The following is a 23,194-nucleotide window of genomic DNA, read 5'->3' as shown; positions in this document are numbered from 1 at the left end:
GACTCGAGAGCCACACCCTTTTCCTATTTATGGAGTGAAACTTTGCAAGAGAAAGCCATGACAACACCAAGAAAGTCGGGCTACGGACTTTTCTCGACATGAATCAGGGCTGGGGAGAATCAATGAAAGCGCGGACATTCGGCCATCATGGATAGTCGCAGATGGTTCTTTCCTCATATTTCTGGCATATTCCTCCGTTGTGGCCGACAAAATCGACCGTTCAACCCCTGATTTCTAAGCCTTTGTTGCAGTGAGAAAGCCATGAGGAGTGCAATGCGGCAAGACGGTGGGCGTCAGGGGAAACAGCCAGAGCAACTCACAGAGTCAAGCTCGGGAGACATTGACGATGCCTCTGTGCAGTACCAGGCATACCACGAAACCACAGACGCTAACAACAGCCTCTGTCCAGATTATGCTCTTCATTGCACCACCGTCCGGAGATTTCCCAGTCTCAACAGGAGCATTGATAGGACCGAGCAGTCTAGCAGCACGCTGGCCGAGAAAGAACAGGAAAATGGCCATAATTCAAAAGATCTAGAGGAGACGTACAGCCTTCACGCTCCCGATGCTGTCGGCTTCTTCAATCCTTCTCTTTCTCAGGTTCGAAGTGCTGTGTTCCTGAAGTATTCATGGACACGTGGGTGTCTCTCCAGAGCGTAATTTTACCTGTCCCCCTTGCTGACTTGAACCAGTCGCCCTACTTTGCGTTTTTGTACTTGGAGTCCTTTCCATATACTGGGGAGTCCTGTTCAGAGTACGCGAGAACCTCCGCTCTGCCACCATCGCCGTGGTTGACTTTGACGCAACTTCACCTCCATACGAGACCGTCGAGCCGATTGTCGGACGTTTTGTTCAAGCTGCCATCATCCACGAGCGTGCCTCTCAGAGATATCCGCTGGGCTACGAGTTCCTGGACCCTATCACATTCAGGCACGACCCTGTCGCAGTCCGTTTGGCAGTCCATGAAGAGAAATACTGGGGAGCGATTATCGTTAACAGCAATGCTACGGCGCTCTTGCGACTCGCGGTGGAAAGTGGAAACGTGTCCTACGACCCTTTTGGTGCAGGACAGATTGTGGTCAACCAAGCTAGAGATATCGAATCCTACAACCAGTACATTACCCCCGTGCTGGTTCGACTCGCATCGGATATCAGCTTTGCTTTTGGTCGCGAGTGGACACGGTCTGTGCTCACAAACGACACTTTCGCACAGAGCGTCTACAGCAATGCTCCCCAAGCTTTATCTCCTGGAATTGGCTTCAGTATATTCAACTTGCGACCTTTCGGTAAGTACAGAGCCTTGTGGAATCCTCGTCCGTCGTGATCACTGACGTTCTATCCAGATCCTCCCACGGCAATTCCCGCTGTCAGCATTGGCCTCATTTACCTCATCATCATAGCCTTCTTCTCCTTCGGCTTCTTCGTGCCGATGCACATGAGATTTGTTCAGCAGGATCCCTCCAATCCCCATCCACCGCTGAAGTTCACTCATTTGATTATCTGGCGCTACATCTCTACAATCATAGCCTACTTCCTCCTCTCGTTCTGCTACAGCCTTGTGAGCCTGGCATTTCAAATCCCGTTTTCACGGAGGCCGCCACATGGTCACAGCGACTGGCTTCAGACCGACGTGGCGAATAACGCAAATCATTTTGGCCACGCCACTTTCGTCGTTTATTGGATGTTGAATTGGTTAGGCATGTCTGCTTTGGGTCTGGCTTGCGAGAGCGTTGCGATGGTTGTTGGTCAACCGTGGACAGCTCTGTGGCTGATATTCTGGGTCATCACCAACGTATCAACAGGGTTTTACGCATTGGAATTGGCACCGGGGTTCTTCAAATGGGGATATGCATGGCCTTTGAGGCAGGTCGTATATGCGAGCCGGACGCTGTTGTTCGACACCCGCGATCGACTTGGGTTGAACTTTGGTGTTTTGGCTGCGTGGGTTGGTATTGGGACAGTCCTGTTTCCAATTTGCTGTTGGATTATGAGATGGAAAGGCATGAAGGCCAAAAGGAATTTGGGTTGACTGGGCTTGGAAAGACTGAATCATGGTCGTACGTGGTTAGGATATTAGATCACGATAGAGATATATACTCTTTTGAAAGTAGACGAATACATTTTTGCTTGATTTTACTCCATCATCCATTTTTTTTTGCCATTATGATTTCAGCACACTGTAAAAATAGAAATGTTTTGAAAACAAAGATGAGGTTGAACAATGGAGCAAAAATAATTGATCCTGGCGAGACTTGAACTCGCGACTTTCGCATTCCTCGAAAGAAGTCATACCGGATGCCGCCAGGGGCATACAATATAAGAACGACACGCTAACCACTGCGTCACAGGCTATAGAGGGAAAAGTCAGCGTTGCTGCGCCAACTCTGTGACCGACAGGTGTGGTTGAGAGAAACTCACATCATAAATTTTTTGGAAAGGCGTACCCTGAAAGTGAGGTCATTTTCGGGACAGTTTCAAGACCATTTTTGCGGGGGTTCAGTATATATACTTGTATTTAAAGGCACGTGATTAGCTAATTGGTGGGGGTATATTTTTGGCCCTCCCAGCCTAACCTTGCCTCGCTACGAGCAAAGTAGATCCCTCGCCGTCACATGTACCTGCGACTGCAGACTGGTATCCTCAATTAATGACCGACTCAGGACTCTCTTTCTCTCTCTCCAACGGTAAGAAGCACTAGGGCAAAGTCTTTTATGTTCTGCCTCTCTGTGTGTTCCTCCTCTCGGTAGGGTTCTTGCGCCTCTCTCCGCCGTGCACAAGTTTCCAGAGACTAGCTGCGACAGATCAATTATTCTTTTTTGGGGGTTCGCGTAGGATCATTGACTTTGCGCAGATCCGCTTTGCGACTCCTCTACTACCTTCTTCACAAGTCGCGCTACTTTACATATCTCCCTCACCTCTCTATTCTTCGCGAAAAATGGGCTCTCAACCCGACGCTGAGGCCGGCGCGAGTGCCGACGAGGACGACTACATGAACATGACCTTTGAGGACACGGCGTCGTCCGCGACGACGAAGAACGAAACCCTGACGCAGCGCAAGAAGCGGCTCGCGCGAGAGGCCGAGATCAAAGGCCGGCCCAAGTCCAAGGCGGAGCTGGCGCAGGAGGAGCGCAAGAAGCGGGAGGAGGCGCTGAACACGACGACCCTCGACACGAGCAACAGGGGGTTCAAGATGATGGCCGCGCTGGGATATAAGCCCGGGACCGCCCTGGGCGCGGCACCGCGGACGACGACTGCGGACGGGAGTGGCGGCGGGAAGGACGATCGTCTTCTCGAGCCGATCGGGCTGGAAATGCGCGAGTCGCGTTCCGGAATCGGCGCCGACGCGGAGAAGAAGCGCAAGTTCAGAGAGGAGGTCGAGGCGCGGCAGGAGGCAGATAAAAAGAGGAAGGTCGAGGCGGGCGAGTTCCGCGAACGGCAGCAGAAGGAACGCGAGGAAAAGAAGATGGAGGGTCAAGTCTGGGCGGCCATGAAGGTCTGCGAGAGACTGGACGAGGAGGACGATTTAGAACAGTCGGTCGACGGCAAGCCTGATCCTGCACAGAAGCCCAGAAGGTCAAAGCCACTGAAGGCTGTCAATGTCTTGTGGCGCGGCCTCGTCAAGCAGAGAGCCATCAACGAGCGTGATCGACGGATGAGGTATGACCTCTACCAGTCTCTGTCGAGACGGCCCGACTACATCGACCCCGACGAAGAAAAGGAGGATCAAATGGCAATGGGGAAGAAAACGGAATTGGAAGAGGTCGACGTCGATCTCGACGAGGAAGACGAAGAGCTCAACGAGTTCGAGACCCTCGAAGTATCGGAGAAGTTGTCAAAGCTCGTGGAATATCTGCGGGAGAGATGGCATTATTGTTTCTGGTGCAAATGCAGGTATCCGGACGACAAGATGGAAGGGTGCCCCGGCACGACGGAGGAGGATCACGACTGAGGTTGGGAGTGGTGTTGATCTGTAGTAGAATCTAAAAGGAATCAATCAATCTATTGATCAGTCGGGTAAAGACACGAGCTACGCTTCGTTTGTTTGCCGTATCTCTGTATTATCTTATTATCATATGAGCGCAGACTGTCACGACTTGTCAATCCTTGATAATTCGCCGAACATGAACCGGTCGAGGGACTTCAGCCTCGCCTTGCCTCCTCGAACCCTTGTCCCAAAGATACTTCTTTTCCTCCCCTCCCATCCTACTCGATGCATCACCAGCCATGTCTTTTTTCAGCTCGAACCGCTTCCTGCTGACTGTCCTCGTCATAAGTTTGGGAACGGCGTGCATGACAGTTCCCGTCCTTCTCAGCAGAGTCAAAGACGCGGCGAGGGCGCCACCACCAGACCCTCCACCGCCGGCCAAGCGTCTTCAAAAGGATTCCGAGAACTCGCTCAAGCTCGAGACGCTGCGCACCCTGGCAGACGGGTACAGCTACGACCTCCGCACGTCGGCTATTAAGATCGTCGCGAGTCGCACGGTCCGGTCGCGCACCAGGCATCTATTACTGCGCGACCTGGCCAGCGCGGACGAAACCCGTCGCGAGAACGCCCTCCATGCGCTGCGCATGCTGCTCACGCACCCGGCGCTCAGCGACACGATCTGCAGCCACTTCAGGGACCCCAAGACCGTGAGGGCCATCGTTCTGGGCCTGATCAACGTGCTGCCTCAGCATAAAGTCCCTGGCAAAGAGGTGCCCCTCGACTGGCACACTAAGCAGTGGGTCGAGAAGATGCCGCCCCCGTCGCCCATCCGTCCCCTGGACCGCCCGGCGCACGAGGCGCAACTGCTGGAGATCTTCACCGTTGTGGTCCACAGCCTCTCGCGGCGGGACACCAGGTACACGGCCGTCATGGACGCCGCCTTGGATGCAGGGCTGGTCACCAAATGGCTGGCAAATTATCCCTTCCCGTGCTCTTCACCGGACAACTCCGAACTCAACTTCCGCCGATACGACGTGACCAGGTTATTCGACCGTAATACCTGGCTGTCCGATGATCTTCTCATGGGTGATGTGATCCTGGTGGTCATGCAGTATCCTCCCGCGAGGAGACAGATGCGCGAGGCTGGGTTGACCGCGAGCAGTTATAGAGAGGACATCTTTACGAGCGGGCCCGACCGGGGTCTGTGGTGGAATCAGGGCGCGGGAGATCGCGATCGCGACTGGCAAGATGAGGACGAAGATGCGAACGAGGACAACGACGTGAGAATGGTCAATGGCGAGGACACTGCAGGGCTGGCTCCTCCTGGAAACGGTTCTGTGGGCCATCACGACAACATCACCACGCTTTGGGACGAGCCTTCACGCCCGACGACTACGAGGGCTGCCGCGCGACTACGGTCGGCTGAGCGGAGTCAAGAAGAGGAGCACTTGAGAAGGCGGCACAGGGAAGCCATCGTCGTCGCCGAGCGCGGCACCCCGCTGAGCAGGGAAAATATTTTGCAAAGAGCTAACAGCGAGATTTTGCAGCCCATGAACGGCGTCAGCGAGGTCGAGAGGGAGTTGAACGGGCTGTTGAACCTGTCTGGGTCCTCGAGGGATGCTCGGCGGGATGAGGATGCTTCGGAGCTACCTCACGCAGTCGACTCGGCCGCTGTTGACGCCACCCCGGCTTCCGATGGCGAGGGTCAAGTGGACAAAGAAGAGAACGATGGGGGGGAGGACGAAGGAGAAGAAGAAGAGGAAGAGGAAGACGAGGACGGGGAGGAGACGAATCGCGCTCAACGGCGGCACCGTGAGATCGAGCAATTGATCGAGCATGACCCAGAGATACAGGGCACGAACGAACTGCAGTCCAAGCAGCAGCAGAGCGAGTCGAGCGAGGAGATCGCGGCGAGTGCTATTTCTACGATGGAAGATGACGATGGTCCGAAAGAACACCAAGACTCGTCGTGACGACCAGAAGAAGAATTGGGCGTGGGCCACGACAGATTGTACCACTATTGAGATATAATGTATCTGCTTGATATTCACATGGCGATGGCGTTTAGAAGGGTATCCCGTTTTGACAGAGACACTGCTAAGCGGAAAAAACCATGATGACACTGTGTGTTTGTGGATGAGGGAGAGCATGGTTTAGATCCTGGTTTCTAATACGGTACGGCGTCACTCTCCTCTTCGGAGGGGTTCATGTCAAGAAGCCGTTCCCTTTTTCATTTTGTTGCAGCTTTCTGACTAGTGGGTCATTTCATGCGAAGAGTATGTATGTTTTCGAGCCACACTTTCATCCTCGCAATTCTCCCCGTCAGCGTCCCTGTCTACCGTGATTCCATTGCAATTCGGATGAAGACAAATCCATCACGACTCCCCAACATTTCCGACGTGCGAAGAAAACATGTTCCACGTAGCAACGACCTCCCGCAGCCATGATTTTCTCCCTCTCTCCCGCGCGTTCAAGCCAACACAGTTTGATTGTCTACTTCAAGGGGATGAACCGCGAAGAGTGTGTGGCACCGATACCGGGTCGACCGTGCTTGACGGGCTTGTAACTGATCGAGAACTCGCCCAGGTAGTGGCCGACCATCTCGGGCTTGATTTCCACCTGGTTGAACTCCTTGCCGCTGTAGATGCCGATGACGCTGCCAATCATCTCGGGCACGATGATCATGTCCCGCAGATGGGTCTTGACCAGGTCGGGCTTCTCGTTGGGTTTGGCGTTCTGCTTGGCCTTGCGCAGTTTCTTGATCAGGCCCATCGGGCGGCGCTTCAGGCCGCGGTTGAATCGGCGGCGGGCGCGGGCATGGAGGATTGTGAGGAGCTCGTTCGAGGGGATGTCAAGCAGTCTGTAAATGAGAAGAGCGAGTTCGTTAGTCTTCCAGTTCTGTGTCATTGTGTTGTCTTCCCCCTCTCTTGCTCTCGATGAGGGACGCGAAAGGATGTGTCCAAGGAAGAAAAACGTACTGGTCGAGATCGATGCCTCTGTACGAGAACTTTCTGAACGTTCTCTTCTTCTTGAGCTCGGCGGCCTCTTCGGCATTCTGTTCAAGCAAAAATCGATTAGAAAACCCATCAACTACCTGGATCATCGGCGGGCGATGATGGAAAGAAAACGTACGTATTCGGTGTCGGCCATGATTGCGGTCGAAGGGTCACTGCGCGTTCGCTTTTCGATGAGACTGTCGAAAAGCGAGGAGAGATGGTTGCGGTGGGCAGTGATATTACAGAGACAATTGCAGTCAAGGGCTTCGGGGGGTGTGGAGTTGGATGTTTCCGGCGAAAATTTAGGGCAGTGTGCACCACGTGACCAAAACTCTTGGCATGAATTCCGCAGCGTATGTAGGTGAGGCTTGCGACCGACACGGTTTACTCATTCGTTGTAGAGCACTGTCAAAGTACACAATATTAATGTTTTAGTGGGCTTTTAAGAGCAGGAGATACATGTTTGAATCATGTTGGATCAATTGATTGCATCGAATCTTGCCTCGTTCTACGTCTGGCGGGGAAACAAGTCAAAGATGCGAAGCAGCGACTGCCCATTTCGCGTTGTTTGCCGATGTGGAATTGCTTGACTTGCCCATGCGCGAATAGGCTGTGCGCCCAATGACGGTACAACAGTACTGTCTGTAGGGGCCGTTGCCATCCTCCTCGACCACGCATTCCCCGTAGTTTGGTCGTAGATCGTACATAATCAATTCCCATGGTCTTTTTGCGATTTGACACTTAGTCGAACAGACCGAAGCCCATATCCTCATCAGACTCTTCCTTCTCCTCTTCCTTCTCGGCTGGTTTCTCTTCCTCAGCGGCAGCACCACCGCCAGCCGCAGCACCACCGGCAGCGGGGGCGGCAGCACCACCAGCACCGCCAGTTGGCACAGAGGCGAGTTTGGTTGAGCCCTCAGCAATCAACTGAAGTATTGTTAGCGACTCTGCATGTTGCTGGAAAAGTATCCCATGTTACCTCATTGATATCTTTGCCCTTCAACTCTTCGAGCAACTTGGAGAGACGTTCCTCGTCTGCGTCGATCCCGACAGAGGAGAGAACGCCCTTGATGTCGTCTTCAGAGGGGTCGGAGTTGCCGGCGAGGCCAAGGAGGAGGTATGCTGCAAGGTGCTTCATTTTGAATTTATTTCTTTCCACCCAATGTTAGTCGTCAGTGGGATCCAAGACCTAGACAAACTTACCGAGAATAGAGGAGTTGGCGAACAGGAGAGACAATCGATTTAACCGCTGAATTGAGCGGAGACTGGCACTTCGAGTTCTGGTGATTGTTCGATCGTGGAAAAGTCGCAGGGAAATCGTCTGTTTGCCTGGTGGTGGGTTGTGCGACTGGCGAAATTCCAAGTGGAAAATTGGATTAGGAAAGTCAGCCGGTCCCGGATGCGGACCAGTCGCGAGTCTCGCCAAGCCATTCAAAGAATGTTACTGGGAAAGTGAAGTGGCCACCTGGAGGCGGGGACGAACGACTTTCACCTATTTCTACCACATCATTCCTCGATCTTTCCTCTTTCCCTCCTTCGTGTCACTCGTCAACCACACTCTTCCAAGAGCTTGTATCTGGTATTGTTTGTTACATCTATATGAACCACGTTTCTCGGTGATTGCGCCAGCTGGCAGCGGGCGGAAACAATAATCATGCACAAAATTCGGGCCTTGAATCTTCTGACTTGACCGCCTTCGAGTTTCTTCTAACTCGTCACCCTGCCCCTTCACCATGAGCCTCTTCAGCGACATTGTCAACTCGATCGGTAGCGAAAAGTCTCCAGCACCACCAAAGCCGCCGTCGGGACCTCTCGGTGCGAACGCGCATCGACCGAGTCTCGACGTCAGCAGGCATGGTTCCCGGCCCGGACTGCCCGTGGCCCCCTCGCCTCTGAATGGTACGAAACGGAAGGCCGACGAGAGCTCTTCGAAACCACCTGAGAAGCTTATCAGGCCGAATCCTACACCTGGCTTGTCCAGCACCATTCGGCAACGTCCTATTGCCCCTCCTCTTAACGCTCCAAGACCGTCCAATGGAAACACTGGAAAACCCCTCGCTATGCCCAGACCGAAAGTTGACGCTCAGCTGACCTCACCGAAACCCGGCTCTGCGCCATCCACTCCGACTACTGCAACAACCAAAGGTCCAACGAAGGGCTCGTATGCAGAGTTGATAGCTCGGGCAAAGCAAGCGCAGGTGGAGAAATCTCAACAAAGCCAAGTTGGCCTAATAAAGCATCAAGCAACCAACCGGGAAAAGCCATCGAAACTGGCCGAGAGGAGACGGCAAGAAGAGGAAAAGACAAAGGGTGCAAAGGAGAAATCCAGTGGCGGCCGTCTGGCGAATGGTGGTAAACGGCATGATAAGTCTCGAAGCGTTAGCCCTGCGAAAAAGACGGATCATCCCAAAGGTCCCAAGGCCCCCCGACCACCATTACATGCTCCCCCTTCGTCCTCTTACAAAGGCACCATGGGCACTGCTACCGGTCGCGCCAAACCACCAGCCAAGCGCGGGCCCAAATATGATGAATACTTGGGCACCGACGAAGAAGACGTCTCAGATGATATGGGCGGATATGGAGAGGACGAAGAAGATTATGCATCTGATGTTTCGTCTGATATGGAAGCTGGGGCGTTTGATGTGTACGAAGAGGAGCAGAAGGCGCTCAGGGCCGCAAGGGAGGAAGATGCCCGAGAGTTGGCATTAGAAGCCCAACTGAAGCGAGAGAAAGAGGATCGGCGTAGGAAGCTCATGAGTCTTGCAGGGAGGAGGAAGTGAAGCTGGGACAAGAAACCTATGTGATATCTGACTTGGGACATGACATGGGGACTCATCTAGCTATATTGATATCTTAGCATGGGCGTTGGGGAGTTTTTGCATTCCAGGAAGACACATGGTGTGGCCCATTGCATTCTGTACTCGATGGATATTGTTATTATGCAAGTGTCGAATGCGAGTATTCGCATCAACCAGCCTCTCTTTCGGGAATGCTCCTCTGTGTTTCGTCTCTAGAGTGATGCAGAGCCGATACAAGACCTTGCCTCCAGCAATGCCTTTAATGACCATCACTCGTGATCAGTGAGTCATTAGATACAAACAGTCCAGTTATACTGTAGCGCAATACATAACCAACAGTGTTAAGTCTCGTCATCATTCGACATATCCAAGGACAGCCGCACATTTAATCAGACACCAAACTCTCACTATCGACCCCTTCCACACGATAGAACCCCAGTGACTTCAACATGGGCTTATCGTGAAACCTGTATAAATACACTGGCTCTGACCCTTCGGCAGCGGTGTGCTGATACTTTTTCCAGGCGGGTACGCAGAACGTGTCGCCCTGCTTCCAGTGGAACTTCTGTCCGTCGATCTCGCTGTATCCCTTACCCTGGACGACGTGGTAGACGGACGATGCAGTCTCTCTCACGGCAGGCGACGTGCACCCGGCATTCAAACGTTCGGCGGCACCACCGAGGATTTTGGAAACTGTTGGTCACCCCATTGATGTTAGTCGCTGGATTGTCTGCGGTCTCGGGTGATGGAAAACAGAGGGACAACAATCTCTCCCTTACCTGGTCTTCCGTCGTCCTTCAGATAGTCCTCTTCAGCCCAGTCGCCTTTCTTCTCGTCGAGCTTCTTCTGCATCGTCTTCCACGGATACACAATCGGACTCGTGTTTGAGTCCACATCCTCGGCCGGATATCTCGGCTGGTTAAAGTGCTCGACGAAATGTACGGGGAAATGCACGAAATTTGGCAGATCCAGGCCGTCAAGCCAGATCATAGGGCCTGACCCGTCCTTACCGTGGTCGTGCCAGTTCCAGGTCGGCGTGAGAATAACGTCGCCACGCTGCATGGTGATGCGTTTACCGTGTACCGCAGTGAAGCCCCCCTGGCCCTCGATGATGAAGCGCATAGCGAACGCTGTGTGTCGGTGTGCGCGGGCGGTTTCGTTGGGCATTACCAGCTGCAGACCAGCGTAGAGCGTGTCTGTGGTGAAAGGTGCATCTGTGAGAGGCCAGGCAAGTCAGTATACGCATTTCATCTTTTCCTCTTTTCTGTCGACCAACAAGTCCCCGTTGTAATGGGAGAACAGAACACCATACCTCTAGCGGGATTCACCAGCATCAGCACCCGTCTCTCAGCTTGCTGTTCTGTGACTATTTCCCCGGCCCTGAGGAGACTTGGTCGGACCTCGTCGTATCGCCAGATGAACGGGACACACTTTGGGTTGGGCTCTGGAGGGTTCAACCGCGCCATCTGTGTCCAGAGGGGCTTGGTATTGACCTTGAGAGCATTTTCAACTAACTCTTCGTTGGGATCTGCCTTTTGTCCCCATATCGGAGGAAGAGACTCTGTGACCGTTCCAGTTGCAGTGGCCATGTCAACTTCAGACGGGTAGTTGTATGGTTATATCGGGGTATAAATGGCTATGTGGGTGATCTGCTGAACGATAGATGGACGTTTGCTGGCTGTGGTTTTGATGTCGAGATCTACTGACGACGATGGTCGTTCAAGATATACATGGGCTAACTGGCTATTTAGGAAAAGGTCAGCATCCAAAAATGCCGAGATCAAATCACTATGCGTTCCCTCGTTCACCGATCAAACAAACTTGTTAGCGAGAACTTTGGTGAGGAGGAGGACCTCGTCGTACAAGGGGCCATTCCGGCAGTGGCTTCCCGATATACACCCGACCACACTCCCACCACCCGTCTCCTTCCCACACCCACTGTGGGATACTGTGGCCATAGTTGCCATTCCCACGGGGTACAGACAATACAGATGTTGACTTAAGCTTCCCGCGCGCAGCGGTACGAAAGGACGGTGGGTTAACATCGGTAGTGGCTCAGGTGCTGCCTCCAGTCGAGTCCCATCGGCTCGAACACGACTTTAGAGTGGGACGCCATTTGTACAAAGTCCCAAGTGTCTTTGGACAATTTCTTTCCGTTCACTAAAGCACTTGGTCTGGGTCTCCGGGGATCAGATCAACAAAGACAAGTTCCTTTTATTCCCCCAGATTCTACTTCTCGCGCCAACCCGGACCAAATCCTGTCAAAATGGTTGAGATACCTTCCGGTGTTATGGTCAATGGCGAGACCAGACCAGTCAATGGGGTTACACCACCAGTAAAAGAAGACTTTATCAAAATCCCAGACGTGAGTACTCCCTGAAGGCTGGACGATGTGTAATGAGGTCTGATCCATTGAAATAGGTGGCCTCATACCCAACGGGGAGTCTCGACTTTCTCGTCAAGCTGCAAAAGGAAGAGCAAAAGCGGACCAAGGCAATGAGGACTTCCAACTTACTCAACCACGATGACTTTTCCCGAGTGCGGCTGAACATCATCATCGTTGGTGCCGGACTCGGTGGACTGGCGGCTGCCATTAGTCTCTCTAGAAAGGGCCACAAGGTCACTGTCTTTGAACAGGCTCCGGAACTTGGTGAGGTATGATTGTATTTCTTGAATGTCAACTTGTTGTGGCGTGAGGCTGAACGAGTGCTCTAGGTCGGTGCTGGCATCCAGATACCATCCAACTCAAGTCGCTTGCTTATCAAATGGGGGCTTCAACCGTTTTTGGCGTCCAAGATCGTGGAGCCAGAGGATATCAAGTTCCGGCGGTGGGAAAACGGCGCCGTCATTGGTCTCACCAAGCTGGTCCCTGAATTCCAGGACAACTTTGATGCTCCCTACTACGTGGTGCATCGTGCACACTTCCACGACGCCATGTATCAGTTGGCGTTGCAACTGGGTGTCGAGGTCCGGATCAATTCCAAGGTCATCGATTATGACGAAGATACACCTTCAATAACTACAGAGCACGGGGAGTCGTTCTCAGCCGATCTTGTCATCTCTTCAGACGGCGTCAAGTCAATTGGACGAATGAAAGTGCTGGGTGGTGACGACCAGGCGCCCTTGAGGACCGGGTTCGCGGCTTACCGAGCGACGGTGGATGTGGAGGAGATGAAAGTGCATCCAGAGCTCGTCGAGCTGCTGGCAAAGCCAGGGCTGAACTTGTGGATCGGCCATATGAGACACGTCATGACCTACACCATCGCTGGAGGCAAGTCCTTCAACATGGTCCTGTCGCACCCTGACCGCACAGACCCGGCGGATTGGAACCAGCAAAGTGCCGACAGGGTCCTGTCCGACATGCGAGCGCACTTTGACGGCTGGGACCCTCGACTGACCAAGATCATCAACATGATCCGGACCACCCTCAAGTGGCCACTCGTCAGTGGGTCAGCGCTCAGCCGATGGGTTGCACCCTCCAACAAACTCACAATCATGGGAGATGCGGCGCATGCCATGGTTCCTTACATGTCAGAAGGGGCTGCCATGGCGGTTGAGGATGCGGCAGCCCTTGCAGAGGCGATCGACCTGGTCAGCAGCACCAAGGAACTGCCCGAAGCTCTGCAGGTGTGGCAATCTGTGCGTATTAAACGGACCAGCCAAATGCAGGAGGCCAGTCTAATCAACGGCAAGCTATGGCACTTTGCCGATGGTCCCCTGCAGAGGGCGCGAGACGAGGCCATGCGACCCGAAGTCGAAGGAAAACAGTTCGTATCAAGCCCGAACCAATGGAGCGATCCAACAACACAGCGATGGTGCTATGGCTACGATGCGGAATGGGAAGTCCGAAAAGCTTGGGAAAACAGGAGTACCTCAACAACGAAGCTGGTGAATGGCGACACAAAGTGAGTTTAGAACGCTAGGAGTAAACGGGGATTGAAATGTCTTTTTGGGTCGACGACGGAGTTCAGGGGTTTCCATGCTATCATTTCTCTCGTCCTAGCATTCTATCCTATCATTAGGGGCAGCCGCGTTTCCTCTTCCTATGCTTCTCCTCCTAGACCTTTGCGATGACATTGATACTTGATACACTGGTCCTTGGTACATGGTACTTGGCACTTGGTCCTTTTTTGCTCACGGTGTCGGTGGTGTCAGTTCGACGGAGTGTTGAATGCCACGATGCATTACCAAGTACCTTAGATACAAACAAACAAACAAGCACAAGGCGGACCAAAAACAGGAATAAGGCATTATTTCATTGGCCATTTCATTCATCACTGCAGGGTCTGTTTTGTTCACTGTCGAGGGATATTCGTGGTCCTGGACACTCGACACTCGACGAGTCGGTAGTCGTGGCATACTAGTGTCTCGATTGACCTCTGAGATTGAGATTGCCAGGAACGAGAAAATCAAATCGATGAAGGGAGGGAAGAGGTCACCTCGACGCTATCGCTCTTCTCTACGTCCTTTCTCTTCAAGATCGTGAGTGTGCTGTTGCCTGCACCTTGTACCAGATATCTCGTTTCCTCATTCGAGAGAAGGTAAAATTTTGACGGAGAAGAAACTCCTACTTCGAAACACTCGAGGACGAATGGTCCAAGACCAATTTCCCGCCTCCCCCACGCTCATATTCCTCGACGAGCTCGTCCAACCTGTCAAACTCGTAGACCTTTTTCAGCGTCTTGACGCCGTGTTCGACCACGAAATCCAGCATCTCCTTGACTCGCTTGCTCGTCCCCAGCTGGGTGCCGATGATGCGAATGTCCCTGAAGATGACATCGTTCGCGGCGAAGTGGAAGCCCTTCTCGGGGAACGACACCACGAGGCAGGTCCCGTGGTTGCGCAGCAGGTCGACCCCGTACTGGAAAGCTCTCTGGGTCTCCGGCAGGATGATGGCCGCGTCGACGCCCATTTCCCCGCGGAACTTCTTACCGTCTTCCTGGCCGAGGCGCTTGACGATATCCATGGCTGGTGTGACCCGCGCGTCCACAATCTCTGCTCCCGTGTTCAGACTCGACGCAATGGCCAGGGGCCCGTCGGAGGCGTCCACGCCAATCACTTTCAAACCCATTTTGGTGGCGAACTGTAACCCGAGATGGCCCAGGCCGCCACCACATCCCATGATGGCCACCCGCTGCCCCAGTTGGAGCTGGCACTTTTTCAGCGCCTCGTAGATGGTGATGCCTGCACACATCAAGGGCGCTACCTCTACTGCGGTCAGCTGTTCGGGAAACTTGGCGACCTGTCTCGCGTCCACGACCAGGTATTCTTGGAACCCTCCGTCCCGGGCGATGCCGTTACTTTTGCCCACCGGACAGTAGTTGGAATAACCTACGGGGTCGCCAGTGCCATCGGGTCCTGGCCCCTTGCGACACTCGTCACACTCTCCGCAAGGGTGAAAGTTGCGACCAGGTGAGCCCACGCGATCGCCGGGCTTCAAACCTGTTGACGGGTCCGCCTCGACCACGGTCCCGGCGATTTCATGGCTGCCCACCATGGGAAGTTTTGGCGGAAGTGGGAAGTGGCCGCCTGCCACAACGGCGTCCGTGTGACAGTAGCCTGCGGCGTCGACTTTGATCAGGACATCGTATGGACCATCAGGCTTCGGCACAGGGACATCGGTCCGCAGTTTATATGGTGTGTTGAAGGACTCGAGGACCCAAGCCTTCATGGTGGTGAGCCGTGTTTTCCTTTCTTTCCACGATATCCTTGTCTGTGCCCCGGTCACTCGGTCACTCAGTAGCACTTTCGAATGGGGCGAGGCCACAAAAGAAACCACAGGAGGACTCTAGTCAGCTCAAGAGAATATGAGAGTGAGCTTTCGAATGCACTCGAATGGGAAAACACGTTAGATCTTTGTCAAAATAACAAGATGGAGACGGTGATACGCGAAATGGTCGCAAAAAGGCCCCAAAACACCACTGAGCACATCGATGGATTCTAAAAATGCTTGACCGGATCAATCCCCAACCATCTCAGGTACCTACCTAGCCAGTGCCACCCACCTAGGCATGCCATTATTCCAGCATGAGTTGCTGGTTCATGAGAATGGATGATTCGGCACGTATGAGGTTTCCTCGGGGAAACACAATCGTTAGGCCCCGTGTGCTCCAAGGGCTAGGTAAGAACTGAAAGGAGTTTAGCAAGGTTAGGTACATAACACGCTCGGCATGGGCACAGGGTTTTGCTTTCCAGCGAGGGGAGATGGGCGGGGAATGGTGCCGAGGTGGTTTGAGTGGTTGTGCCTCTGTGGAAGGAGGGGAAGGTGGGAACGGGGGCCTCTAGCTACACACACTCACTCACTCTCACACAAATCTTACACAGTGACCCTCAGCGCCTCTCCCTTGTCCAGTCCATTCTTTCGAGACAGCAGGTGTTCCAGACACGGAGCACCGAACATCCCGTACCTCATGGACAACAATCAAAACTCAACCACCAAGTCCCAATCACGTGCCTAGGATCTCCTTCCGGCTTCTCTCTCAACAACACAATCGTCTCCGAAGCATTTGTTACGCTCGCACTAACAACCCACCCTCCCCTCCGTACCTCCTTATCGGTCTAGCTCCTTCTCGGAATCCCTCGATCGGACGGGCATGAAGTCATCCACGGACTTGCGAGACAACGAGGCGCTCCCACAGACCCAATAGAGCCAGGGATAAAATACGAGGCTCAAAGCAAAAAACGGCCGGAGTGGCCACTTTACCATCGACCCGCCTCGGTAAAATGGCAAATGATGTACCTCGTAGTTTACGGGTCATGCCGACTATAAGACTTATTGGCAAAGACACTGACGGCCGAGGATGTACTGCCACATTACTCCTTGCGACACCTCTTCTCTCGAATCAACAAACCACCTGGGAAAGCCTAGACAGCCCTAACAGGTGAACGTGTACGTGTAACCATGGCCGCACAACGTCTCTCGGCGGTTCTACCGCACCTGAGCTCTGCTCCCACTGGCGTGGATGCCATGTATGTAACCCCCAATTTTGAGCAGTTTTGGATGAAAGGAAACAGGAAGCTAATGTCGAGATGGGAGGAATAAAGCACCCAGCAGAATCCGGATGACATAGTCATCACGCTCGCGATCAGAACAGCCATGTGCAGGTCCGGGAAAGGTGCCTTTAAGGATGTTGGGCTCGATGGCTTGTGTTTCAAGCTCCTGGAACAAGTCCGATTGAGAAGTCACCTCGAGCCGAGTTTGGTGAATGACATTATTCTTGGAAACGTAAGGACAAGATTCGTTGACGGGTTAGGGAATTCTACAATTGACCTATATCGATCACTTTTAGGTCCGCGATGGTAAAGCTGCGTATTACATTCGAGCTGCTGCGCTCGGGGCAGGCTTTCCCAACACCACGACGGCTACGAGTACCAACCGCTTCTGCTCATCCGGGTTGACGGCGCTGCAACATGTCGCCAACGAGATCAAGAACGGCATCATCGAGATCGGAATTGCCGTAGGAGCGGAGACTCTGAGTGAAGGAAACGAACGACTGAGTAGGCCTTTTGATGCTGAGATCTTGGCTGCGAGTCGCGAAGCGGCAGATTGCATGATACCCATGGGTAAGGAGACAGCATCCCAGGCGATCTGACAATTGTGACTTGGTCTGATGTTCTGGTATACAGGTGGTACCTCCGAGTTTGTGGCTCAAGACTTCAACATCACCCGCGAACAACAAGACAGGTACGCTGCGGAGACATACAGGCGAGCTTACCTCGCACAAGAGAATGGCTGGACCAAGGACGAGATCGTTCCCATCACAGTGCGGAAGGACGGTCGTGAGGTCACCGCCACCGAAGACGAAGTCCGGCCCGGCACCACTTATGAAGGCATTAGCAAGATCAGGCCGGCATTCCCAGAATATGGCAATACCACCCACGCAGGGAATGCCAGCCAAATTATGGACGGCGCGGCTGCGGTTCTCCTCATGAAGCGCTCGAAAGCGCTCGAGCTCAAACAACCTATTCTTGGGAAGTACGTGGGAACAGCACTGGCGGGTGTTCCCCCAAGAATCATGGGTATCGGACCTGTCTATGCGATCCCCAAATTACTGGCCCGGTACAATCTCTCACTGGACAAGGACATTGACGTTATCGAGATCAATGAGGCCTTCGCCTCGATGGCGGTCTACTGCCGCGACCAACTCAAACTTGACTGGACCAAGATGAATCCTCGAGGTGGTGCCATCGCCATCGGTCATCCCTTTGGCTGTACCGGTGTGCGACAGGTTGTGACGGGCTTGAGTGAGTGCAAAAGGCAAAAGAAGAAGATCTTGTTGACGAGTATGTGTCTGGGGAGTGGGATGGGCATGGCAGGCTTGTTTGTGAACGAGCAACTCTAACAACACTAGCGGGACATTATATATGATTTTTATTGTGATCTTGCAGCCAAAACTCAGTCGATCGATTTAGGGACATGGTATTGTAGTGAGGCTCGTCTCGCGCTTGTTGTCTTGGGTGCTGCTGGAGTATCTCGTTCTGTCGCAGGTCAGCAATGAAACCTCCATATTCTACTGAGTCAGCGAGTACAGCAATCTGAAGATCCGGACAAACCCACCTTCACCTTGGGTCTGGCCAGTGATAGACCACATGCCCTTTGGTGGCTTGCTCCGGCCGCGGGGCGGCGATTCTCGGAATCAGACCGAAGAATCCGGTAATGGCTGCTGTGGCCATCCACCCTCGCGCTTTGGGTTGACCGCCGGCAAAACGCCTTGTGGCAACCAGCAGACGAGGCATGTTTGTGGAGACGGTCGAGCCCGAGGCTAACACTCCCAGCGACTTGTACTTGTACAGACAGGACTGAGCTGGTGGTGGAGAAGTGGACAACGCTCGCATTTTGTTCTTCTCCAACTCGCACTTTATATGCGCCAAGGATCCAGTTTTCGAGACGCGAAGAAAGAGTCTCCGAGGTTCTTCGATCCTGGTTTGCGGCGTTGAAGATCTGGCTGTGCACCACCGACTTCGAGGAATCTCCCTTCTCGGACGCACAGCGCAATACCTCCCCAGGAACCATCCAGTCCAGGACTTGCCTCTCACCAACATGACGTCCCCCAGCGAGCCCGAGATCCTGTGGCGCCCTGCGAATGGCGACGCTACGCCCATGGGAGTTTACCGCCGGCATGTCAATGAGAAGTTTGGCCTCAATCTGCGAGACACCAAGGAGCTGCATAAATGGTCCGTGACGCAGCCTCACGACTTCTGGATCGATCTATATGGGCATCTGGGTATCGTGCCTCCGTTACCCAAGACCACGAAGAAGGCCTACGATGATAGACTACCCATGAGCAAGATCCCTCCGTTCTTCCCTGGGATTGAGCTGAACTACGCCGAAAATGTGCTCTTCGCCAACTCGAATCCAACAGCACCGGCGGTGATTGAAATTCGGGAGGACCAGGATATTTACCGTGGCCAGCCGGTTGTTCTCACTTGGGAGGGATTCCGAGAACAGGTCCGCCAGGTTGCGAGCGCGCTGAGAGCTAGCGGGATCAAAAAGGGAGATGTGGTCGCCGCCCTCGTGGCGTCGTCCAACTGGGTCATCGTACTGTTCCACGCAGTGGCTTCGATCGGAGCCATCTTTACCTGCATTTCCCCCGAGCTCGGAGTCGATGGGTGCGTGTCGCGACTCCAGCAGGTCAGCCCTCGCATCCTTTTCGCAGACAGCCACGTTCTGTACAAGGGCAAGGTCGACCCCACCGCGGCGAAGCTGGGCGAGATTCTCCAGAAACTGCGACAAACACCGCAGGTCTATGTGATCCCTGTCTCACACATCACCCAGTCAAAATTCCCCTTCATCAAGGACTTTGTCCAGAAATCAAACCCCAGAGACCCTCTAACCTTTACGCGAGTCCCTTTCAACCACCCTCTCATGATATGTTACTCCTCGGGGACGACCGGTGCGCCCAAATGTATTGTGCACTCACACGGATTCATCCTCAACGCAAAAAAGATCTCGGCCATCCACAACGGTCTCCACGAAGGGGACGTCATCACGCAGTTTTCCAACACTTCGTGGGTGGTGTTTTATGTTATGACGGGCCACTTGTCGACCGGTGTCACCCTGGTGATATACAATGGCAGTCCCTTATTCCCCGATTCGAAGCAGCTGCTTCGTATCTGTGATAGGTATAAAGTGACGTACTTGGGCGTTTCTCCGCGCCTGCTCCTGGAGATCCAGATGCTGGGGACGATCCCGAAGAAGGAATTCGACCTCTCACCTCTGCGGCTGGTCTACACCACGGGTGCCCCTCTAGCCATTGAACAGTATCGATGGTTCTATCGATCTTTCCCACCCTCGGTACAGATTTGTAATGCCGCCGGTGGGACAGACACGGCCACATCGATTGTCACCATCGATACTTGCGGGCCCCTTTATGCAGGCGAGATGCAAGTGGCGGCATTGGGGATGGATCTCGACATTCTCGATCCCGACACGGGGGATTCGATCGCGCATACAGGCGAGGCCGGCGAGCTGGTCATCCGGAAACCCTTCCCCACCATGCCGTGTTTCTTCTGGGGCGATCGAGACGGTTCCATATATCACTCTGCCTACTTTGAGAGCTTTGACAATCTCGACGTCTGGTCACAACATGACTGGCTGAGTAAAAATCCCAAGACGGGTGGATACACGATGCATGGGAGGAGCGATAGCGTCCTGAGTAAGTCAAGCCTACAGCACACTTGTAAAGTGTTTTACTGACAAAAACCCCCTACTTAGATCCATCGGGAGTCCGCTTCGGGAGCGGCGAGGTGTACGCGATCGTCGAGACGCAGCAGTTCACCGAGTACATCAGCAACAGCCTCTGCGTGGGCCGCCGGAGGCCGCAGGACAAGGACGAGCAAGTGTTTTTGTTCTTGGTCATGAACCCGGGCGTCACTCTGACCGAGGAGCTGCGCAACAAAATCCGCACCGCGATCCGCAACGGCCTGTCGCCGCGCCACGTGCCCAAGTTTATCATCCAAGTCCCTGCCATCCCGACGACGATCAATGGCAAGAAAGTTGAGATTGCCGTGAAACAGGTGATCAGCGGCAAAGACGTCAAGCCCAGCGCCACGGTGCAGAACCCCGAGGCCATTGAGTGGTTCAAGCGGTACCGAACCCTGGAGGCGCCGCCGAGGGAGACCAAGTTGTAGAGCTTCACGGGCGATGGTTTGAAGAGGTGGTGGTGGCCTGGAGTGCAGGCTTGTGCCATACTTGCTTGGGACTCGTGTCCGCATTGAGGCGAGGATTGTTGGTCACATCTTTGGATCTTTAGACTCTAGAGTCAGTCTGTGCCCAAGATTACACTGTCGGGGTAATAGATAAGATGAGGCGGCCTGGACGTCTATAGCTCAGTCGTCCAGCGGGTGAATGTGTGGATATATACTACTTGATAGACAGAGCATTGGCCGATCTATTACCCAAAATTGAACAATATACCTTGCGCGAAGACATTCGGTCTCAATATGAATTTCAAAGGCGTTCAATGAGATATGTTGCATTAGATCCTGCGTATGTTCATATCTATCTTGAAGTATGAATTGTCCATATATTGATAGGTAGGTAGGTGGTAGGCACAGAGTGGAGCTTTTGCGTGTTTTCTCTGAAAACCCCCGGCGCAGGGATTGGATGTTATGTGGTCATGCATGGTATTTGTGTCAAATGACGGGTGTATCGGTCTCGCGTATTACCGCTCATCACTATGTTTGCATACCTAGCACCCACCCCCAGGTACTTAGCCTCCTATACTGCCACACTGCATAAGTACCTACCAAGCCGTGCGAGCATACCCCTGTACCCCGGATATTTATTACAAGTACATAGGTAATGGGTACTTTCAGGTCACGCATGGGTTGTTCGGGACCAAACCTCGGCTTCCAAGGGTTGGGGAGTCTTACATACGTAAATTCATACATACGAACATGACATACATACATATATCCTCGCCCTGGTTCCTGACCACAATCAGACGTATACTGTCGACGAATATTTATCCACAGTCGACCCTCGACAGTCTCGTGAGCAAAGTATACAGGCAAGCCAACTTGGTCACAAACCCCTCTTTCAGCCAGGAGCACCAGCCCCGAGCAGTTACAGTTACAGCTCCCACAGTATGAAGGCGGCACGGCTGTATGGCGCCAAAGACGTTCGCGTCGAAGAGGTCAGCGACCTGCCACTGTCCGGGCCCGACGCCGTGGTGGAGGTAGAGTGGTGTGGCATCTGTGGCAGTGACTTGCATTTCTATCTTGGAGGTGAGTAACGTATACAGAGTAACAGCGGACGATGAGATACAAAACACGATATATCTCGTCAACGTGTCCTCTGACTCTAGACAGGCGGCGTGAGCGGCGTGGAACTCCAAGACAAATGCATCATGGGACACGAGATATGCGGACGGGTGGTGTATGCGCCCCCAGGATCACCCGTCGAGCAGGGCCAGGCCGTCATGGTCGACCCCCGGATCTACTGCACCAGCTGCTCGAACTGCACCAAGTCGCGCACCAACGGCTGCAACGTCCTCCGTGGCCTGGGCGTCATCGGCTCCTCTGGCGGACTGTCAGAGCGAGTCTCGGTGCGACCCGGCATGCTCTACGCGTTGCCCGACTCGGTGGACCTGAGCACGGCCGCCCTGATCGAGCCGTTGGCCGTGGCGATGCACGGGGTCAAGCTGTCCGGCATCCTCCAGGGCGACAGGGACGCCGCCACGGCCCTGATCCTCGGCGGCGGTCCCGTCGGCATCGGTGTCGTGCAGGTCTTGCGGGCGTTTGGCGTGAACAGGATCCTGGTCTCGGAGCCCTCGACGGCACGCAGGGAATATGTCCAGCGGTTCGGCGTCACGGCCTTCGACCCGCTCGCCGTCGACGTCAAGACCGAGTCCCTGGCTGCGACGGGCCAGAGGGGCGTCGACGTCGTCTTTGACTGTGCCGGCGCCGCTGCGGCCCTGAAAGACGGACTCGACAGTCTCTGCTTCGGCGGGCGCTACGTGAATCTTGCGCTATGGGAGACGGAGGTATCAAGAAGGGACCATGACCCCGAGAGGGAGTTGTGTTGACGCTGAAACAGATTCCTCTCTCCCTCACGGAATTCACACGCCGCGAGATCCACCTCGTCGGATCGTGTGCCTACGACGACTCGGATTTCAAGGAGACGGTCGATGCTCTCATCCAAGGTAAACAAACCGTTTTTCGTTGAGAGTATTGTTTGAATTGAATAGATAGTCTAATCAGCGAAACACACACAGGCAAATTCACCGACTTGTCCAGTATGGTCACCGCGCGGATTCCCCTCGACGACATTGTCGCAAAGGGATTCAGTGCCTTGCTCGAAGAAGGGGAGAAGCATATCAAGATCATGGTCAATCCCAGATTGTAGTCCGTTTCTACCAGGAGATTAATGAAATGAATCACTATGATATTACTCTACTCTGCTTCTAATCAGAATGGAAACGCTTTGCTTAACCAGGGACAAATTCTCGTTGCTTCCCCGAGAACCACTACTG

The 23,194-nt window shown here is 53.7% G+C and overlaps 12 protein-coding genes across 12 annotated transcripts; 8 read left to right on the top strand and 4 right to left on the bottom strand.

The window, feature by feature from the left end:
• Nucleotides 1-261: 261 nt before the first annotated feature.
• On the top strand, nucleotides 262-2,029 carry AYO21_06370 (hypothetical protein; the record flags this gene model as incomplete). The annotated part of the gene is made up of 3 exons (XM_022656330.1): nucleotides 262-637; nucleotides 693-1,286; nucleotides 1,344-2,029. The coding sequence occupies 3 exons, from the start codon at nucleotides 262-264 to the stop codon at nucleotides 2,027-2,029; spliced, it is 1,656 nt and encodes a 551-aa protein (XP_022511306.1).
• Nucleotides 2,030-2,935: 906 nt separating this feature from the next.
• Nucleotides 2,936-3,949, top strand: AYO21_06369 (hypothetical protein; the record flags this gene model as incomplete). Its single annotated transcript, XM_022656329.1, has 1 exon — nucleotides 2,936-3,949. The coding sequence occupies one exon, from the start codon at nucleotides 2,936-2,938 to the stop codon at nucleotides 3,947-3,949; it is 1,014 nt and encodes a 337-aa protein (XP_022511305.1).
• A 275-nt stretch (nucleotides 3,950-4,224) lies between these two features.
• AYO21_06368 (hypothetical protein) lies at nucleotides 4,225-5,898 on the top strand (the record flags this gene model as incomplete). The annotated part of the gene is made up of 1 exon (XM_022656328.1): nucleotides 4,225-5,898. The coding sequence occupies one exon, from the start codon at nucleotides 4,225-4,227 to the stop codon at nucleotides 5,896-5,898; it is 1,674 nt and encodes a 557-aa protein (XP_022511304.1).
• Nucleotides 5,899-6,418: 520 nt separating this feature from the next.
• Nucleotides 6,419-7,075, bottom strand: AYO21_06367 (40S ribosomal protein S15; the record flags this gene model as incomplete). The annotated part of the gene is made up of 3 exons (XM_022656327.1): nucleotides 6,419-6,785; nucleotides 6,904-6,980; nucleotides 7,058-7,075. 3 exons carry the CDS (start codon nucleotides 7,073-7,075, stop codon nucleotides 6,419-6,421), a joined length of 462 nt encoding a protein of 153 aa, XP_022511303.1.
• A 587-nt stretch (nucleotides 7,076-7,662) lies between these two features.
• AYO21_06366 (hypothetical protein) lies at nucleotides 7,663-8,059 on the bottom strand (the record flags this gene model as incomplete). The annotated part of the gene is made up of 2 exons (XM_022656326.1): nucleotides 7,663-7,848; nucleotides 7,901-8,059. The coding sequence occupies 2 exons, from the start codon at nucleotides 8,057-8,059 to the stop codon at nucleotides 7,663-7,665; spliced, it is 345 nt and encodes a 114-aa protein (XP_022511302.1).
• A 595-nt stretch (nucleotides 8,060-8,654) lies between these two features.
• On the top strand, nucleotides 8,655-9,701 carry AYO21_06365 (hypothetical protein; the record flags this gene model as incomplete). Its single annotated transcript, XM_022656325.1, has 1 exon — nucleotides 8,655-9,701. One exon carries the CDS (start codon nucleotides 8,655-8,657, stop codon nucleotides 9,699-9,701), a length of 1,047 nt encoding a protein of 348 aa, XP_022511301.1.
• Nucleotides 9,702-10,104: 403 nt separating this feature from the next.
• On the bottom strand, nucleotides 10,105-11,308 carry AYO21_06364 (hypothetical protein; the record flags this gene model as incomplete). The annotated part of the gene is made up of 3 exons (XM_022656324.1): nucleotides 10,105-10,412; nucleotides 10,499-10,933; nucleotides 11,032-11,308. The coding sequence occupies 3 exons, from the start codon at nucleotides 11,306-11,308 to the stop codon at nucleotides 10,105-10,107; spliced, it is 1,020 nt and encodes a 339-aa protein (XP_022511300.1).
• A 677-nt stretch (nucleotides 11,309-11,985) lies between these two features.
• AYO21_06363 (hypothetical protein) lies at nucleotides 11,986-13,628 on the top strand (the record flags this gene model as incomplete). The annotated part of the gene is made up of 3 exons (XM_022656323.1): nucleotides 11,986-12,084; nucleotides 12,141-12,374; nucleotides 12,435-13,628. The coding sequence occupies 3 exons, from the start codon at nucleotides 11,986-11,988 to the stop codon at nucleotides 13,626-13,628; spliced, it is 1,527 nt and encodes a 508-aa protein (XP_022511299.1).
• A 658-nt stretch (nucleotides 13,629-14,286) lies between these two features.
• AYO21_06362 (hypothetical protein) lies at nucleotides 14,287-15,390 on the bottom strand (the record flags this gene model as incomplete). The annotated part of the gene is made up of 1 exon (XM_022656322.1): nucleotides 14,287-15,390. The coding sequence occupies one exon, from the start codon at nucleotides 15,388-15,390 to the stop codon at nucleotides 14,287-14,289; it is 1,104 nt and encodes a 367-aa protein (XP_022511298.1).
• Nucleotides 15,391-16,620: 1,230 nt separating this feature from the next.
• Nucleotides 16,621-18,061, top strand: AYO21_06361 (hypothetical protein; the record flags this gene model as incomplete). The annotated part of the gene is made up of 4 exons (XM_022656321.1): nucleotides 16,621-16,688; nucleotides 16,764-16,944; nucleotides 17,009-17,282; nucleotides 17,346-18,061. 4 exons carry the CDS (start codon nucleotides 16,621-16,623, stop codon nucleotides 18,059-18,061), a joined length of 1,239 nt encoding a protein of 412 aa, XP_022511297.1.
• A 698-nt stretch (nucleotides 18,062-18,759) lies between these two features.
• On the top strand, nucleotides 18,760-20,849 carry AYO21_06360 (acetoacetate-CoA ligase; the record flags this gene model as incomplete). Its single annotated transcript, XM_022656320.1, has 2 exons — nucleotides 18,760-20,374; nucleotides 20,434-20,849. 2 exons carry the CDS (start codon nucleotides 18,760-18,762, stop codon nucleotides 20,847-20,849), a joined length of 2,031 nt encoding a protein of 676 aa, XP_022511296.1.
• Nucleotides 20,850-21,808: 959 nt separating this feature from the next.
• On the top strand, nucleotides 21,809-23,067 carry AYO21_06359 ((R,R)-butanediol dehydrogenase; the record flags this gene model as incomplete). The annotated part of the gene is made up of 4 exons (XM_022656319.1): nucleotides 21,809-21,947; nucleotides 22,032-22,705; nucleotides 22,759-22,864; nucleotides 22,937-23,067. 4 exons carry the CDS (start codon nucleotides 21,809-21,811, stop codon nucleotides 23,065-23,067), a joined length of 1,050 nt encoding a protein of 349 aa, XP_022511295.1.
• Nucleotides 23,068-23,194: the final 127 nt, after the last annotated feature.

This window comes from Fonsecaea monophora, assembly GCF_001642475.1.
Source record: "Fonsecaea monophora strain CBS 269.37 chromosome Unknown Scaff44, whole genome shotgun sequence".
In the NCBI taxonomy this organism is placed as follows: Eukaryota; Fungi; Ascomycota; class Eurotiomycetes; order Chaetothyriales; family Herpotrichiellaceae; genus Fonsecaea; species Fonsecaea monophora.
The sequence above is the reverse complement of the archived record's forward strand: the minus strand, read 5'-3'. Positions and strand labels throughout refer to the sequence as shown.